The 18461-nt window shown below is 52.4% G+C and overlaps 1 protein-coding gene across 8 annotated transcripts in view; it reads right to left on the minus strand.

Moving 5' to 3' along the window:
* Positions 1 to 11340: 11340 nt before the first annotated feature.
* Positions 11341 to 18461, minus strand: part of PDGFRB (platelet derived growth factor receptor beta) — a 37630-nt gene continuing 30509 nt past the window's right edge. For all 8 annotated transcript variants that reach the window (XM_042250972.2, XM_027970399.3, XM_042250973.2 and 5 more), the window contains 7 exons: positions 18161 to 18279; positions 17800 to 17922; positions 16966 to 17077; positions 16456 to 16555; positions 15797 to 15902; positions 14691 to 14923; positions 11341 to 13387 (listed from right to left, as the gene is read on the minus strand). In XM_042250972.2, the coding sequence (XP_042106906.1) occupies positions 13210 to 13387; positions 14691 to 14923; positions 15797 to 15902; positions 16456 to 16555; positions 16966 to 17077; positions 17800 to 17922; positions 18161 to 18279 (971 nt within the window). In that variant the 3' untranslated portion in view covers positions 11341 to 13209. The remainder of the gene's footprint in view (positions 13388 to 14690; positions 14924 to 15796; positions 15903 to 16455; positions 16556 to 16965; positions 17078 to 17799; positions 17923 to 18160; positions 18280 to 18461) is intronic.

The raw sequence follows: 18461 nt of genomic DNA on the forward strand, positions 1-18461 counted from the left end.
ACACAAGAGAAGACTCTACACATGGACATCACCAGATGGTCAACACCGAAATCAGACTGATTATATTCTTTGCAGCTAAAGATGGAGAAGCTCTATACAGTCAGCAAAAACAAGACCGGGAGCTGACTGTGGCTCAGGTCATGAACTCCTTATTGCCAAATTCAGATTTAAACTGAAGAAAGTAGGGAGAACCACTAGACCATTCAAGTATGACCTAAATCAAATCCCTTATGATTATACAGTGGAAGTGACAAATAGATTTAAGGGACTAGATCTAATGACAGAGTGCCTGATGAACTATGGATAGAGGTTCATGACACTGTACAGGAGACAGGGATAAAGACCGTCCCCAAGAAATAGAAATGTAAAAAAGCAAAATGGCTGTCTGAGGAGGCCTTACAAATAGCTGAAAAAAGAAGAGAAGCTAAAGGCAAAGGAGAAAAGGAAAGATATACCCATTTGAATGCAGAATTCCAAAGAATAGCAAAGAGAGATAAGAAAGCCTTCCTCAGTGATCAATGCAAAGAAATAGAGGAAAACAATAGAATGGGAAAGACTAGAGATCTCTTGAAGAAAATTAGAGCTACCAAGGGAACATTTCATGCAAAGACGGGCTCAATAAAGGACAGAAATGGTATGAACTTAACAGAAGCAGAAGATATTAAGAGGAGGTGGCAAGAACACACAGAACTGTACAAAAAGATCTTCGTGACCCACATAATCACAATGGTGTGGTCACTCACCTAGAGGCAGACATCCTTGGAATGTGAAGTCAAACGGGCCTTAGGAAGCATCATTGTGAACAAAGCTAATGGAGGATGGAAAAGCTAGGTGATGGAATTCCATCACCATTGAGCTATTTCAAATCCTAAAAGATGCTGCTGTGAAAGTGCTGCACTCAATATGCCAGCAAATTTGGAAAACTCAGCAGTGGCCACAGGACTGGGAAAGGTCAATTTTCATTCCAATCCCAAAGAAAGGCAATGCCAAAGAATGTTCAAACTACCACACAATTGCACTCATCTCACACGGTAGTAAAGTAATGCTCAAAATTCTCCAAGCCAGGCTTCAACAATACGTGAACCGTGAACTTCCAGATGTTCAAGCTGGTTTTAGAAAAGGCAGAGGAACCAGAGATCAAATTGCCAACATTTGCTGGATGATCAAAAAAGCAAGAAAATTCCTGGAAAACATCTATTTCTGCTTTATTGGTGGCTCAGATGGTAAAGAGTCTGTACAATGTGGGAGACCTGGGATCAATCCCTGGGTCAGGAAGATCAGCTGGAAAAGGAAATGGCAATCCACTCCAGTACTATTGCCTGGAAAATCCCATGGACAGAGGAGCCTGGTAGGCTACAGTCCATGGGGCTGCAAAGAGTCGGGCACGACTGAGTGACGTTCCTTCCTTCCTTCCTTCCTGCTTTATTGACCATGCCAAAGCCTTTGACTGTGTGGATCACAACAAACTGTGGAAAATCCTTCAAGAGATGGGAATACCAGACCACCTGACCTGCCTCCTGAGAAATCTGTATGCAGGTCAAGAAGCAACAGTTAGAAACAGACATGGAACAATGGACTGGTTCCAAATAGGAAAAGGAGTACGTCAAGGCTGTATATTGTCACCCTGCTTATTTAACTTATATGTAGGGTACATAGACACCTACCTCCTTGGTTTTTAAATTGCTTCTTGTATTCATGATGTGAATATCCCATAATTTTTTTACCATTCCTCTACTGAATGGACACTTTATTACTTGATTTTTCTCCATCGCAGTGATCATCTGAGCACGTGAATCATTGTGCATGTGTGACATCACTTTAGCGGAATCCATTCCTAGAGGATGGATTGCTGGGTCTGAAAGTAGGTACAGTTAAATGTGCAGGTACTGTTCAATTGCCCTCCAAAAGAGGCTGTATAAATGTGCATTCCCACCAAAAGTGTGTGGGGAAATCCAGCTTCACTACATTCTTGCTGACATTGGCTATTACTGATCTTTAAAAATGTTCCCAACATGATAGGAAAAGTAAAATGTTATTTCACTGAGATTTTAATATACATTTTCATGGTTGATTGTGAAATGAACTTTTTTGACATGTATTTTGGCTTTTTTCTTCTGCACATATCCGTGATCCATGTCCTGTTTCTTATTATTTATTGATTTGTTGACACTATTTACATTCTGTATTATGTCTATTAACCCTATTATCAGATATGTTGAAAATATTCTCTACCAGTCCACCACATCTCTTTCAGCTTTCTATGTTGCTCTCTATTTACACAGAAGCTTTGTATGTTGTCAAATTTGTTGGTGTTTTCATTTCTGGTTTCTGGGTTTTGTACCTTGCTGAGGAAGGCTTGGAAGAAAAGTTATGACCAACCCAGATAGCATATTCAAAAACAGAGACATTACTTTGCCGACTAAGGTCCGTCTAGTCAAGGCTATGGTTTTTCCAGCGGTCATGTATGGATGTGAGAGTTGGACTGTGAAGAGGGCTGAGCGCCAAAGAATTGATGCTTTTGACCTGTGGTGTTGGAGAAGACTCTTGAGAGTCCTTTGGACTGCAAGGAGATCCAACCAGTCCATTCTGAAGGTCAGTCCTGGGATTTCTTTGGAAGGAATGATGCTAAAGCTGAAACTCCAGTACTTTGGCCACCTCATGCGAAGAGCTGACTCATTGGAAAAGACTCTGATGCTGGGAGGGATTAGGGGCAGGAGGAGAAGGGGACGACCGAGGATGAGATGGCTGGATGGCATCACGGACTCGATGGACGTGAGTCTGAGTGAACTCTGAGAGTTGGTGATGGACAGGGAGGCCTGGCATGCTGCAATTCATGGGGTCACAAAGAGTTGGACACGACTGAGCGACTGAACTGAACTGAGGAAGGCTGAGCCACTCATTGTCTACAAGGCACTTTCATTTCCATTTTCTCATACATGCCTGGGCCACAGGGACTCACTCTGTTGCATAGTATCTCCACCAAATAAGAAAAAGAAGGGTCAGAGAGGGTAAGTGACTTATCTCAGGACACACAGACTTTAGGAAAGAGATGGACTTCCCTGGTGGCTCAGACGGTAAAGCGTCTGTCTATAATGCGGGATACCTGGGTTCTATCCCTGGGTTGGGAAGATCCGCTGGAGAAGGAAATGGCAATCCACTCCAGTGCTATTGCCTGGAAAATCCCATGGACAGAGGAGCCTGGTAGGTTACACGACTGAGCGACTTCACTTTCACTTTCACTTTGGAGAGAGAATTGGGATTCTCAGAGTCTCAGGCCCAGACTCCTGCTCCCTGCTATCAAGTTAATCCACTCATACCACTCCCCTGGTGGCTCAGACGGTAAAGCATCTGCTCACAGTGCAGGAGACCCAGGTTCGATCCCTGGGTCGGGAAGATCCCCTGGAGAAGGAAATGGCAACCCACTCCAGTGCTCTTGCCTAGAAAATTCCATGGATGGAAGAGCCTGATCGGCTACAGTCCATGGGGTCACAAAGAGTCGGACACAACTGAGTGACTTTACTACTTACTACTTACCACTCCCCATACAATCATAGCATTCCTGGCAGGTCACCTGCACGCCTCTAGTCCTTAGAAAGCTGCAGCATGCGCTTCCTATCAGGGAACAGAACTGTCTCCTTGGGGCACTCCCTGTTGCTCCTGGTTCTGCACTCAGGACCCCCAGGTACCTCTGTTCCCTGTCCCCTGACAGGCCTCCAGGAACGTGGGACCTCGCCGGGGCCCCTGGACGCACCATGTCTCTAAGTCAAGCACTTCAGTCCCTTAGCGGTCCTCCTGGGACCTGGTCTCCCAGCACATCCGGTCAGCCTCACCCTCGCCAGATCTTCAACAATATGCAGGGTCACCAATGTGATTAACTTTTTCACGTCCCACCCAGTTGGAGGGAGCCCTTTTGTGTGGTGACAGGAGCACAGTCAGATGTCATGAGGGGACAGGATGGAGAGTCTTTGAGGCCTTCAAGAGCAGTGGCTTTGGAGGCGGTCCTTGGAGGAGTCATTCAGGCAAAAAGGAAATTCAGGAGACTGACTGGCATGAGGACGGAGGGGACAAAAAGTCCAAGTTCCCCATGGCAGGCCAGAGGAGGGGTGCAGAGGCAGAGGTAGGAAGGGGTGATGTCCAAATGCAAACAGTCCCTGACCACATGGCTAGGAGCTTAGGCTTTATCCCAAAGGCCACAGTTCTCCCTGGGAGCAGGCAGAGTACCTCCAGCTACAGTCCAGGAACCCTAGCCTCAGAATCACAAGGGGACCTGTTAAAAAGCAGATTCCAGGGCCATCCCAAGCCTGCAGAATTAGAAGTGGAGGAACCTGTACAGGAAACAGACTCTCTAGGGAATTCTAATACTAATGTCTGAGGCCACCGCCCTTGAAAGCTCACGAATGGCATTGTGGAAACCTGAGAATCTCTAAGATGTAGGAGAAGTTTGTCTCTGGTCTTGGAGTAGGATACTCGGCTTTCATGCAGTTCTCAGAGTCCCTGGCTCGAGTTGGCGGAGGCCCGTCCCTGGTGGAGGGTGTAGAGGTGGAGAAGAGATGGGTCTAGCCCAGGTGGGTAGTGGAAGTCAACAGTGGACCTGAGGGGTGGCCTCAGCAGAGCATGTCCCTGTCCCAGAGATCAGAGGAAGCTTTTCAGCTGCGTGTCCTATTACTTCTGTCCACCCGGAAAATCCGACAGCTTGGACTAACTCGAAGGGGCCTCCCTGCCCTTCCTATGCATCGCAAGCCTTCTGGACTAATCCCCATTTCAGTTCTTTCCTCACTTGCAGGCCACACTTACAGGTAGGTGTGGCTTTTACCCCAAGACTCAGTGTAGTTAAGTCACTTTCTTGAGATGACACAGGTGGTTAGGGTGTTTCTGCCTCCTGAGCCTGTGGTATACCTGAACATTCTGATCCACTGAGTTTAGATGTTTGAGGGATGTATGAATCTGTGAATGAAAGCCATGTTCCAAAGCTCGACGAGTAGGAAGGCACTCTGCCCTCCTAGAAATATGGCATTTGGAGGCCTAACATTGTTCACGTGTTGTTTACATGCCAGGTACCACACTGGGCTCTTGGCATATTTATCTCATTTAATCCTCTCAACCAGGAGGCTGGTTCTATTAATTATCCCTATTTTGCAGATAAGAAGGGCAAAGCTCAGAAAGGTTGGCACTTGCCCCAGGTCCCAGAGCCAGCAGGTGACCGAGATGGCTGCAGAGACTTTGCTAATGACCACCACAAAACACAATGTGACCCTGGGTCTTTCTCTACGGTGAGGGTGCTGACCACCCATGAATGTGGGTACAAGTGCCCTGGGCTCACTGTAGGGCACAGCGGGGGTGATGTAGGGGAGACCCCTGGCTGGGGAAGCCTCAGTGATGCTGCTAGGAGGATGATGAACAGGGATTCCAGACTGACATCATTGCTTCCTGTGGCAGAGGAACTTTGCAAAGGATTTGCATGTCAGCCCAAATGTTAGGAAATCCTGAAGCAACTGTGTGGGCCTGTCACACTCCTGCACATGCTGAGGGTCTCTCCCTGGCTCTGGGGTCCTGGCACCTCTAGGCTCCATGGCAGGGAGAGCTCAGCCTCCACATTCCTGACTACTCAACCCCAGCCCCAGTCCATGCAGGCAGTTTCCCCACCAGGGAGAGGGGGCCAAGCCAGGACACAGGGACCATCATCAGGACACTTGACTCCCGTCAGGACTGAGGACGGGAAGAGTTCTAGCATCTGTCTTAGGCTACCAAGGGTATTTGTTCCCATCTACTGTTTCAGCCCAGAGGTGCAGGTCAGGCCCATGCTCTAGCCGGGCTTACAGTGGCCTTTGCTACCTGCCCACAGCTGGCCTTAGTGCTTCTGCCCTCTCTACCCACTCTCTCTGCAGGATTGAAGCCCCAGTTCCCAGCTCCCGAACTCACCCTGCTCTCTTACTGTGCGATGTGGTCCTTCCTGTCTGGTCTGTACTCACCCCTCCTCCCTTTGTCTGCCTTACACTGGCCCCCTGAGGTCACAGCACTTCTCAGTGAAGGGCTGTTCTCAGTGGGGGACAATATTGATGTAACGTCCTGCTGACTGAGCCCCTCCACCCCCGGCACAGCCCTGGTTTCTCCTCACCCTCTGCTCTTGGCCCATGCCTGGCAGGTGGTGGCAGCTCAGTCAGTGCTGGATGCACAAATAAGTGATTAAACATGCGGAGAGTGAACGAACAGAGAGTGAAAGGAGTCCTCCGCTCTCAGAAACCAGCAGTGACTTGTTCTGGGCCTATACAGTCCATGGAATTCTCCAGGCCAGAATACTGGGGTGGGTAGCCTTTCCATTCTCCAAGGGATCTTCCCAACCCAGGAGTTGAACCAAGGTCTCCTGCATTGCAGGCAGTGAAGTGAAAGTTACTAAGTCATATCCGATTCTTTGTGACCCCATGGACTATAACAGTCCACGGAATTCTCCAGGCCAGAATACTGGAGTGGGTAGCCTTTCCCTTCTCCAGGGGATCTTCCCAACCTAGGGATCGAACCCAGGTCTCCCAAATTGCAAGCAGATTCTTTACCAGCTGAGGAAGCTATCAGGGAAGCTCGTAAATGAATGAAAAGAGAGTGAATGGAGTCCTCCACTCTCAGAAACCAGCCATGCCCTGTTCTGGGCCCAGGAAGGAAAGGCTCAGGGCTGCTTCCTATCTGCAGGTCCCTCCCTGTCCCCAGTAGTGGTACTATAATGCAGGTGCTCACTCTGACATCAATCTTTGTTCCTTGATTTGTCATCCAAACATGAACCTTTGAGACCAAAAGGGATGCCATTAACAATTACAGTAAAGCAGTTACGCGAAGAGGGGCTATCTTGAGTCCTCTGTTCATTAGACACTTCCTTTGTGAGAATCTCCAGACTAGACTCTCTGTACAAGTCATCTCATCTGATCCTCATAATCATCTAAGGGGATAGGTTTAATTCTTCCCTGTTATAGATGAGGAAAAACAGGCTCAGAGATGTTAAGTGTTCTGCTCAGGGTCACACAGCTGACATGTGGCAGAGCTGGATTTGAACTGAGGAACTCAGCCCCAGAGCCCGTGTGTTTAACTACCTGCTTCAGCAACGGCTGGGGCTCTCAGAAAGGTCAAGGGTAGAGGGGCACTGGCCTGGTTTTTGGAGCCAGACAGACTGGGAATCACATTCCCCACTCATAGCTGTGTGACCACAGCCAGGTCCTGGCCTCTAAGGTTTTTTTTTTTTTTTTTTTTCTTCTGTAAAACAAGGGAAGTGTTACTAATTCAGATTCAGTGAGACAGTAATGGCAGGTGAAGTGCATCCAACAAATATTTATCAAGCACCGACTCTCTGCTTGGCCCTGGGAATGGTGCTAAGCGTGGCAGGCATAGTTCCTCCCCTTTGGAGCTCATGGCCGAGTGGTGAAGACGAACCAGGACAGCAGTGGAGTTGCAAGACATCCTGGGACCACTGCAGAAGGGACAAGAAAGAGTCTGCCTAAACTGAGAAGGAGCTGGGGAGAGATGCAGAGAGGAGTGGGAATTTTCCAGGAAGGAGAGACAGCATGATAAAGGCCTGGAGATGAGAGAGCATAGGACATTAGTGGACTGATGAGGGCCCATCAGAGGCACAAGCAAAGGACTGGGCAAAGAAACCACTTCTAGCTGGGTGTTGGGAAGGCTTCTTGGAGGAGGTGGCTTTGCACTGGGCTGAAAGTTAGAGCAAGACTTTTCCTTTCAGTCATAGAGAGCTGGGTGTCCTAGGTGGTGAGGGCAGCACCCAGAGAGGTGAAGAGGCAGGACTTCTGCACAGCACAAGAAACAGGCAACAGGATGAATAGGCAACCTGTGAAGTGGGAGAAAATCTTTGCAAATTATATGTATTGGCTAAGGAGTTAATATCCAAACGTAAGGAAATCATTCAACTCAACAGCAAAATAATCCAATTAAAACACGGACAGAGGAATGGACATTTTTGCAAATTACCAACAGGCCTATGAAAAGATGTACAACATCATTAATCATCAGGGAAATCAAATCAAAACCACAGTGAGAAATCACCTCGCAGCTGTTAGAATGGCTACTGTCAGAAAGACAAGCAATAGCAAGTGTTGGCGAGGATGTGGAGAGAAGGGAGCTCTTGTGCACTGTTGGAAGGTTGGACAGCTTGGGGCCCACACAGGGACAGACAGGCCTTGGAGCACAGGCATGGGAGAGGCGAGAGACGCTGAAGCCAGGTCAGGAGGGAACTTCACGACCACATGAGGATGTCTGGACTTTGTTGGGCCATGGGGAGCCATCGAAGGTGTCTGAGCAAATAGAGACAAGATCATAGTATGCTTCAAGAAGATCAGTAATGGAGAAGAAAAATTTTTAGACATGGAAGTTGCCATCTTGTACCTTCAGAAGGGGAACAACAACTCTTGAGAATTCTGTGATTTTCCAGAAGCTTTGTTACTTCCCTGTGTTTGTGACTTTCTAGTTCCTCGCAGTGATTACCCACAAAACCCTAAACCAGAAAGAGACTGGAACTGCCCCAACCCTGTCAGGTGGAAAGAAGCCATTGGAAAGAGCAGACACACAGGCCATAATGTGCCCAGAGAGAAGGGCAGAGGCTGAGCCAGTTGGAGGGGACCACAGGGAGATAGTCTGGTTTCTGTGATGTCCCCGAGTCCCTGCTGGATCCTGAGAAGGCCCAACTCCCTGCCCCAGGCCTAGGCCCCTTCATCAGGCTCCAAAGCAGTCATGGCTAATGGTATTCTGAGCTGTGAGAACCGATCACAGCCCAAAAAAAGCCCCAGAAGCTCCCTTTAAGGAGGAGCCGACTCAGGGAATTCCAAGACCCTCTCCCTGAATGGGCAGCTGGCAACCTGATCCAATGGCTTCTCAGCCTGCTATCCCCTCTGCATCCAGAAACTGGACTCCAAATCTCCCTGAGGAAGGCAATAGCAAAGACACCAGACTGGCAGGAATGAGCCTCCCAATGTGACCTTGGACCAGCACTTCATGGCTCTGAGCCTTAGCTTTTTCATCTGGGTCTTCCCTTGGCTTGTTGCCTAGCTTTATTGTGAACATCACATCGGCTTACAGAGAGGAACCCACTCTAAATGATGAGGGACCGAGACAGCCATGGTCTCATGGGTCTCTTTCTGTCATACATCTGCTAATGGATACTTGTTAATGCAGGCATATATTATATAATTGCATCTATGAAAGCAATTTTAAATGTTTATGAAGCTGAATGAGAAACTGAAATAGAAGAGAGCTTGTGGAGACAGGGCTCTAATTCAAAGAGGGAGCATTAATGGGTGCTGTGGGACCCCTTGTCAGCTGAGGGTCAGGGCCCTGGAAGCAAAAGCTTTCAGTCTTTCTCTCTTTTTCCAGGAACAAGGACCCTGGCTGTGAATAGGGTGGTGGAAGAATTGTATAGTCAAGTGGCTCATCGTCTGGGAGGAAAATTCCAGCTCACCAGTTCCCATGGGCCCGTCTGAGTGGTGGGGATGGGAGAGCCACAGGAGCTACAGTTTCCCCCATCCTCCCGCTCCCACATCCCCTCTGCACAGGGGTGTGTGGGCTCCCAGCCCATCAGATGCTTGTTTATTACATACACCTAGCCCTCAGAGTCTCTTAGCTCCTTTCTTCCCCCCAGCACTTTCTCTTGGGGACTCACAGCCCCAGAGGTCTGGAGTCAGGAGACAGGGGCTGGGACCCAAGCTTCCCTTTGCCCTCCTGAGAGCTGACCTGGGGTTCGGCCTGGCCCAGGCGCCCATCACCTCCCTGCTGTACCAACCTGACAACCGTGGGCAAGTCACCACAACCTCTCCTGAACTGGTATCCCCTTTGTAATATGGGGACAGAAGCAGCCCTAGGTTCACAGGGTGGATGTGAAGGCAAACGGGAAGATGTGTGCAGCAACAGGACATCCCTGGCACAGAGGAACGCTTCAGTAAGCGGCACCAGCACTGTCTTCCTCCCTTCTCTCTGTGGTGTCTTAGCTGCATCTACTTCTGGTCTAACCCACCCAAGACCCCATAAGGAGCAGGCCTGAGGTGAAGGGATCAAGGTCCCCTGACCAGATGGAGGCTTTCCCAAAGACAAGGATAATCCCCATCTGGAATGTGGCTGATTATTCTCTTTACAGGGCAGATCCTGGTGTGGCTTATTCATCTCCTACCACAGCCAGGGGAGATGGGGTCATGGGCTCCAAGGCCAGGACCCCCAGGCCCTGCAGCAGGGGAGGTGAGGCAGCGGGGTTTCCCTGGGGATGGCTCAGCTGCCCCTGAGTTGGCGGCTGGGCTGGTGAGTCAGAGCTGCCTCATGTCTCTGTTCCTCTCCCCACTGGCAGCCACGGCCCCAGACTTCTGGAGGCAGTCCAGGGAGGCCTGTGGTTCCAAAAGGATGTGCTAGTCCCCAGAAGCAAACTGGGATGCCCCATCCCCAGCTCAGAGAGAGCAAGGAATGGCCAAGGCCACACAGTGAGGTGTGACAGGTCTCAGGCAGAACCCTGCTGCCCCTCAGGTGACCCGTCCCAAAGGACACAGGCAGGAGGGCCAGGATCTGTGTGCTCTGCCCTCTGTCCCGGCAGCTCTATTGCCCTGGCCCCATTCTGCTGCCGCGTCTCCCAGACAGGGCTGTCTGTACCTGGGCTCTGCTTAGAGCCTACAGTCAGTACTGAGCTGGCCAGTGGACACCAAGACGCCTGGCTCACAACAGCCCCACACACCACTAAGCTGCCACAGCCATGAGGGGTGAGTCTGCACCCCTCTCCCAGCCTGGCAGACTCTGCTCTCGGAGCCACAGCTAGGCCCCTGCTTCCCTCCCCTGGCCGTGCTGTGGCCACACTCACCCACATCTTCCTTGCTGCTTCTTCTCCTCTTTCCTTCCTCCTCTCTGCCCTCTCGGGCACACCGTCTGTCTCCCTGCCCGTACCTGAGACCTGACCACCAGTCACCAGGGCCTGGGATCTGGGCTGTAGCGAATGCTTCTTATGAGCCACACCAGCTTGGATCTGGGCCACAGGCTGCAGGGAGGGTGGCTGGCTTAATGGCCAAAGCCAAAGCACATGGCTGGGTAGGGTGGGGGTGGCAGTGGGACTCAGGGCCCCCACCCAGAACCAAGCACTATGGTGCCAGAAAAGCCTTCTTCTTCCACAACTTGGAAAACCAAAGCCTGAGGTCCAGGTCCCCCAACTACCAGGGAGTGGTGGGTGGGAGTGTGAAAAACCCCATCTCACAAATGGGAGTGGGCTTGAGCTGAGGGGTCATGTGGGGATCCTACGGCTGGGTGAGCCCAGCTGCCCCACCCTACTCCTGCCTCCTCCTGGGCCCAGGGACCCACACCTGTGGGATACCACAAAGTCTGTGAGTGAGAAGCACCAGGTTTAATATTAAAATCTTTCTCTTAAAAAAGTACACAGGGAGGAAAATTTGATGGCGTACAAAATAGCACTTCTGTCATATAAATGTGTGTTAACGTGAGTCCTAAAAATACTTGTAAACCTAGGTGATTACATCTTTGGTACCGTAGTGAGAACCCATACCCTCTCCTTGACCAGGCTTTGGGGGTCCCAGGGCAGGGAGGTGCCAACCGACACAGGAGGCTGGCTGGTTCCCAGAGTCACTGACCTTCCCTCACCCACCCACCCCCACCCCATCCAGCCCTTCCCCTGCCAGTGGTCCTGGCCACAGCCCTCACTGCCTAGGCCCCACCACTGCCCACTGGGCTGACAGAGGCATGAGGTGAGCACCCCTGGGCAGACAAAGCCATCTTCACAGTTCCTTCCTCAGGCTGCGGCAGCTGGAAGGCGGGAAGGCAACCCCCAAGTACCCACCCCTTGCACCCCCTCCTCGGGTACCCCCTCCAAGGCATCTTGTCCTTTCACTGCCCGTCAGGTCTGCGGCACAGCCCTGGACAGCAGGTGCTGGAGTGGCGGGCTGCGCCAGGCACTCTGATTTGCTGCCTGCTTCCTTTGCCCAGGACAGCTCCAGCCAGAGGCCATGTGGGTCATGAAAGGGATCCCATGGTCTCCCCCTCATCCCTTCTGGGCAGCTTCTGGGGGCTTTCCAGGACCATGGCTATCACTCAGAGCCAAGGCCTGGGCAGCTGCCCTCTGGGACCTGCCGGGGGACTGGGGAAGGGGCCCAGTTCCTGAATGCCCGGAAGTGTGCGATGTGTGATTGGAGCCTCTCCAGGTCCCAGCTGATCCCAGGATAGAGGTGTGGAGTGTTTATCTTTGCTTCATCTGGGCAAGTGTACAACCCCTGGAATACTCTAGAATGTTAGTGCTGGCAGGGTACCAGAAGTCAGTGAGTCCAATTGCTCATTTTTCAACAGGGAAAACAGCCCCAGAGAGGGTGAAGGAATCCTCCAAGGTCTCTTAGCAGGTCCAGTGCCATACTGGTCCACACGTGCAGGCACCTGTTGCAAGCATGTCAACACATGCATCAGAGATGTGGGGCTCATCTGGCCCTGGAGACTCTGGTGAGTGGAGTAAGACTGGCAGTGATAAGAAAGGAGATCCCTGGACCCATGGGGCCAGGAAGACATGGACATGGCATGTTATGGGGAGGTGCACCCTAAGTGCCTGGGCCTGGGGCTACAGGCCAGGGTATCCTGTACTTGGCTCAGCCCCCAGCATTAATTAAGCACAGAAGGCCCCAGACCAGCTTGGGCCTGGGAAAGCAAAGACTGGCACTGAGGGCAGGTGGCTTCTGGATGAGGCAACATTGTCCAAGGCCAGGCCCTAGCTTGGCCAGGAGCCGGAGATGCTAGGGTCCCTTCCCCAGCTCTTGGAGAAAAAAGTGCAAGGAGAGAGCTGCAGCTCCTTGAGAGGCAGCTGGCTGAACAGAAAAGAGTTAATCCACCACTTCACGAAACTTGAGAGTTCCATCCACCACATCTGTCAGGCAGGGTGAGAATCCCAGACTATGGGTTGCCAAGCCCATCATTCCCATCTTACAGATGGGGAAACAGAGTCCCCTGGGAGAACCCTGGCTCAGAGTCACATGGGTGCTCCAGAGGCAGAGGACTGGTCACGGCTCCTCCAGTTCTCTCGCCTCCTAAGCCAGCCCCAGGGATTGGGTATGATGTGCCAGGGGCAGAAGCCTTCTGGAAAGGGACAGCCGACAGGAGCAGCCTGGCTGATGGGAGGCCAGGCCCGGCCAGGCGGTGCAGGGTGCTGGGAGGTAGAGGGGAGCTTCGGGTAGGGCAGTGCAGGGTGGGGGCCAGCCCCTACAGGAAGCTGTCCTCCGCCTCGGCCCGAGGCCCGGGGCAGCTGGAATCCGGTGGCCACTTGGGCTCTGGATCCACGTGGGAGGTGGGCTGCAGCTCTGGCTCTGGCTCCTCTTGGGGTTCCAGAGGGCTGTCACAGGAGATGGTAGAGGAGGTGTTGACTTCATTCAGGGTGGAGCTAGAGGCGGGGAGGGCGAGTGAGTAAGAGGCTGGAGGGAACCTCAGAGAAAGAACAGCATTAACATAGAGCCTTCTATCTACCTGAGCTGGCTGCATGTGCCTTACACACTTTAGCTCACTAAAATTCTTGTAGAGATTACGCGAGGCAGGCGTCGTGAGGAAAGTGCAGCTCAGAGAGGTTATGTCATTGCCCTGCATCACACAGTGGCTAAGTATAGGAGTGGGGACTTAGAGCAGATCTAGCTGACTCCAAAGTCCATTGCTCACTCATCAGTCTCCATCTCCCACATGCCTGAACGCATAATGACCTCGTTCAGTCCCCATAACAACCTCCAAATTGAAGTACTCCTACTGTTTTCATTTTGCAGACGAGGCATCTGAGGTTCAGAGAGGAGAAGCAGCTGGTCTGAAGGCTCAGAGCAGCCCCAGCATTCACACTCCAAGCTGTCTGAACTCAGCTGAACTCCTCTGTACACTGGCTGCTTGGAGCCTTGGAATATTAGCTTCTCAAACAGGGTGGGGAGGGCCTTCTAAGTCCTGTGTGTGCTCCTAGTACATGTAGAGAGATGGGCTCACAGCAAAGGTACCTGGCCGGGTCTCATTGCAGCGAGTGGCAGAGATACAGCTGGAACCCAGTTTGCAGCCCCAGCCATTTCGCCACAGGGTGGATCTTGTTTTGGGTGTAGGTCTGGCCACATGCGGAACATCTAGCCCAGGCGATAGCTGGCCTTCCTCCAAAACCCTCCCCTCATGCTGTAACTTCACATCCCAAGGCAAAAGAAAAGCATGAACCTTCTCCCCAGTCTGAATTTTGGCCTGAACTTCTGTAGACACCTCTGTCTCCCTGTTCCATGCTCCCTGGGGTCCTCAGCGCATGGTGCTGAAGGCCAGATCACAGGGTTGGGGATCACCACAGAATAATACATGTGGTGTTAGGGATGCAAATTAGATTTTCCTTTTCTCTCCTTAGGGCTAAGTCACAGCCGAGAGAGGGGACAGAGTAGATGGCTGTGGAGGTTCCTTTAAACCAAACAGATACTTTGCAAATGTGTCCCAGGCCATTCTTTCTCTTACCAGCCTGCCATTTCCACCTAAGGTCATCAAAGGTCAAATGAGTTCCATTCTTTTTGCTATTCAATTGGCAGGAATAAGTACTCAGCTGAGGTAATTCACTGCTAAGCCAAGTCTGATGGCATGAAGATACAGAATGACACACACACACATACAAAGACACACACACACACGTGTGCACACACACAGTATGTACACTACTGCTTTGGGCTGCAAGTAGGAATAGCTACCTGGCAAGGCTGGGGGAACCCTCCAGTGGGCCCTCATCAGCAACCTCGGGTTTGGGGTCAGGTAGGGGGATGATGTAGTCATTGTCCCCCTCGTTGGGCTGCACAGCAGTATAGAGGACGGAGCTGGTGTCCAGAGGAGATCGGAGGCCACTGAAGCCAGGCAAGCGGGCTTGGGACCGAAGGATGGCTGGGTGGTCGCTCCTCAGAAACTCCTCATCCACCTGCTGGTACTTCTGCTCAGGGGGCAGGAAGAATTCGAGACAAAGGGAGGGTCAGACCAGAAATGACTTTAGGGATCATCTAACAGGTAGATTCTGAGCCAGCCCCTCCAGCATTATGTAAATAAGGTCCCTGGTGCTCAGAAAGGAAGGAGAGTTGCCCAAAGCCACTAATTTACCCTCCTCCCTGGCCTCTCACCAGACAAGGTGAGCTGAGGGTCACCTGGGGAGGGGTCAGTACTCAGACCAGCACCCGTGACCCTAACTCTCCCCTGCTTCAGGGGACAGGCATGGGCTCTCTGCCTGCCACAGCCTCCTTTGCTGGGGCCTGTTTCCCTCACCCCTGGTCCTGGACACATAACCAGATGTGGCTCGGAGTGGGCTGAGGAATGGACTGAGGGAAAGGGCTGTGTCTGGACAAAGGGTACATGCATCCCCCTCGCACTAGCTTTGCAGTGGGGCAGGGGAGGGTTTTAAGGCCCCGCTGGCAACAGCTGCCATGTACGAGCCTGCCACGGGGTCTAGGCAGTCAGGCCCTTAGTAGCCATTGCACCGGGGTTGTTCAGACTTGGGACGGAGGCCCAGGGTTTGGTCTGGTTGCAAAGGCAAGTGGAAGGATGCAGGATGAGGGGGCTATAGGCCCCTGCCTCCAGTTTAAATTAATCAGCTTCCAAGTAGGATTTCACTTTATGAAATTCTGTACTGCTAAAATAAACTACACTCACATCCCTTATTGGCACCAACAGGGAAACAGGCCCAGAGAGGGGAAAGGATTGTCCCCAAACACCAGTGCGTCACAGTGAGCCTTGTACCCTGTGTCTATTTCTGGACTGGTGCTCTCCAGTCCCCAGCCCCACACCCCCCCCCCACCCCCCTGTCTCAGCATACCTTTTTGTAGCCCTCACCCAGCAGTCTCTCGAGAAGCAGCACCAGCTGGGAGAAGGGGGGCCGGATCTCGAACTTCTCTTCCCAGCACTTCTGCATGATCTCGTAGCTGGGGAAAGGGGCAGAGGGGTCAGGGCCTCTGGCTCAGGGCCTGCCGCCTCCCAGGACAAAGTGAGGAATAAATAAAAAGAGGTGGGAGGGGAGGAGGGAAGGGGTCTCCCCTTTACTGCTCTGGCATGTTCCCTTGAGAAGCCCCTCCTTCACCTTCAGTTCAGTGCTTCCATGGGGTTGGCCGCACCTTGGTGAGCACACGACTGGGTCTAGCCAGTAGGGGTTCATCCCCTCAGCTCAGTGGCTGGTTCTAGATGGGCCTGTGACCCCAGCAGAGCCCTTGACAGCCACTGCTGGGCCTTCTGCTGCAACTATGGTGAAAGCAGCCAGGCCAAAACCATTTGGATGGTGCCAGCCTGAAAGTAAGGCCAACATGAAGGAGAACAGAGCCCCAGGGGAGAGCAAGAGATGTGGATGATGTCTGTGAACAACTGGGTCTGTCTAAACCTAATTTTTCTACATCTCTGAGCTAATCTATTTTTGTCTTAAGCTGGTAAAGTTGGATATGTATTGTCTGCACCCCCAAATATCTTCCCAGATGCTCCACTCACATTTCGTCAGAGGCATGGGCAGGCTGGGCCATGCGGTAGCCCCTCTTGATGGCATTGTAGAACTGCTCGTTCATGGGCAGCTCTGGGTATGGGGTGCCACCTGTTAGGGAGCAGAGACAAGAGACACAGGCTCAAGGTGCTGGAAAGTGGCAGAAACCCTCTCTTACAGGACAGGGAGAGGAACACCAGCCCAGGCATCAGTGAGGGCATCGTGGCGCTGGGAAATGTGGGCTCCCTCACAGGCCCTGGACACAGACTGAATCCCTCCCCGGAATCAGAACAGAGAGCACCAGAGCCAGGCTTACTGACGTCACTGTCCAAGTCCATCTATACTGAGATGCAGAGGTAAGGAGATCCAGCTGGCAAGACACTTGCCGAGGTTACACAGTAACAAGAAAAGAGCAGAGCTTCTGAGTCCTGTCCCACTGCCCCCCTAGGATGGAGGTGTGGGCGCTCAGGGTGGACGCTGTGCTGTGTACGGGTGAGCACTGGAGCATGACGGGAGCATACCCAGCGTGAAGATCTCCCAGAGCAGGATGCCGAAGGACCATACGTCACTCAGGGTAGTGTAGAGGCTGTTGAAGATGCTCTCAGGGGCCATCCACTTCAGAGGCAGGAAGGTCTGTGGGAGGGCAGAGGCTGCTGAGTGCAAGGAGGGGCTGAGCCCCACTCTGCACCTGGGAGGCAGGAGGAGGCCCGGCAGTCCCCACCTCAGCTGTTTCTCACTTCCTGGTCCCCCACGGCCCATCACTGCCGATACACGGTTCCCACACCCATCCCAAAGCTGGTTAGTCAGAGGATCAGGAGGCTGAGTTTCTCTTCTCACAAGCTGGGGACACAGCAACCCCTATCCCTTTCCTGACTGCAGCAGAGGCCCCTGCGGGGGGAGGCAGGGATGTGCCCAGGTGTCCCCCAGCTCTCATCCTAGCTGCCTTCCATCTCTGGAGCCTAGTGTCCCTCCAGTTCTGTCCCTGTGTGGAAAGTGGGGACATGAGTGCGAGGCAGGATGGTCACCTTTTATCCGAGTACCACCTGCCACTCACTCATCTGGGCTTCTTCCTCTGCCTGCCATCACTGCTGAGAAGCACATTTGGCCTGCTCCCTATCCATTCCCCCAGAACCTTTATAGCTGGCCCCTTGGCCTCTGCCATGCCCAGAAAATCTGAGCCCTTGGCCCACCCTACAGGCCTGGGCTTGTCACCCCCACCCCCTCCCCATGCACAGCTGGTGGCTCCCCTTCCTGTCCCTACACACAGGGCCAGGCAGGCAGAGCCCATGAGGACCCTGTCCTGACTTCCCGTGAGCCAAAGCCACGTGAACCAGGATGGCAGTGGAGGCACTCACGCTGCCCTTGGAGATGTAGTTCGAGTCCCGCATGATGTCACGAGCCAGGCCAAAGTCGCAGATCTTGACCAGCTTGCCCTCACAGATGAGCACGTTCCTGGCTGCCAGGTCTCGGTGGACGCACTGGGGACAGAGGGGATGGGAGCTGAGACTGTGGGGCAATTGTGGGGAAAGGCTCTCCAGGTCAAGGGCTTTATGAAAAATACATGGCTGGTCAGGTATGAGGGGCCACCAGGTGTGGGGCATTGGCCATCTTCAGCCACCAGAGGGACGCTGTACGGGTCACGTACTTGGAGGACTCTGGCTGGTTGGGGGACCCCCCTCCCCAGGACCCCACTCTGCTCACTGTGACTACACATACATTCTTAGAGGCCAGGAACTCCATGCCATTGGCCACCTGGTAGCTGAAGCCCACAAGATCCGTGTAGCTAAGCACTGGGGACTCGTTGATCAAAGTCACCCGGCAAGTCCTCTCAGGAGCTAGAGAAGAGCAGAAGGACATTTTGAGTCTCCCCAGGGCCGCAGAACCCTGGCCTCTGGCTCGTAGAGGCTGGATGGCCCAGAGAGGAGACTCCTGATCCTCTAAGGCTGCCCCAAAAGGAAAACAATTTCCAAATATCTCTTAAATTCTCCAACTTCCAGAAAAAACTTTTGGCATTAGC

This window comes from Ovis aries, chromosome 5, assembly GCF_016772045.2.
Source record: "Ovis aries strain OAR_USU_Benz2616 breed Rambouillet chromosome 5, ARS-UI_Ramb_v3.0, whole genome shotgun sequence".
Lineage (NCBI taxonomy): Eukaryota > Metazoa > Chordata > Mammalia > Artiodactyla > Bovidae > Ovis > Ovis aries.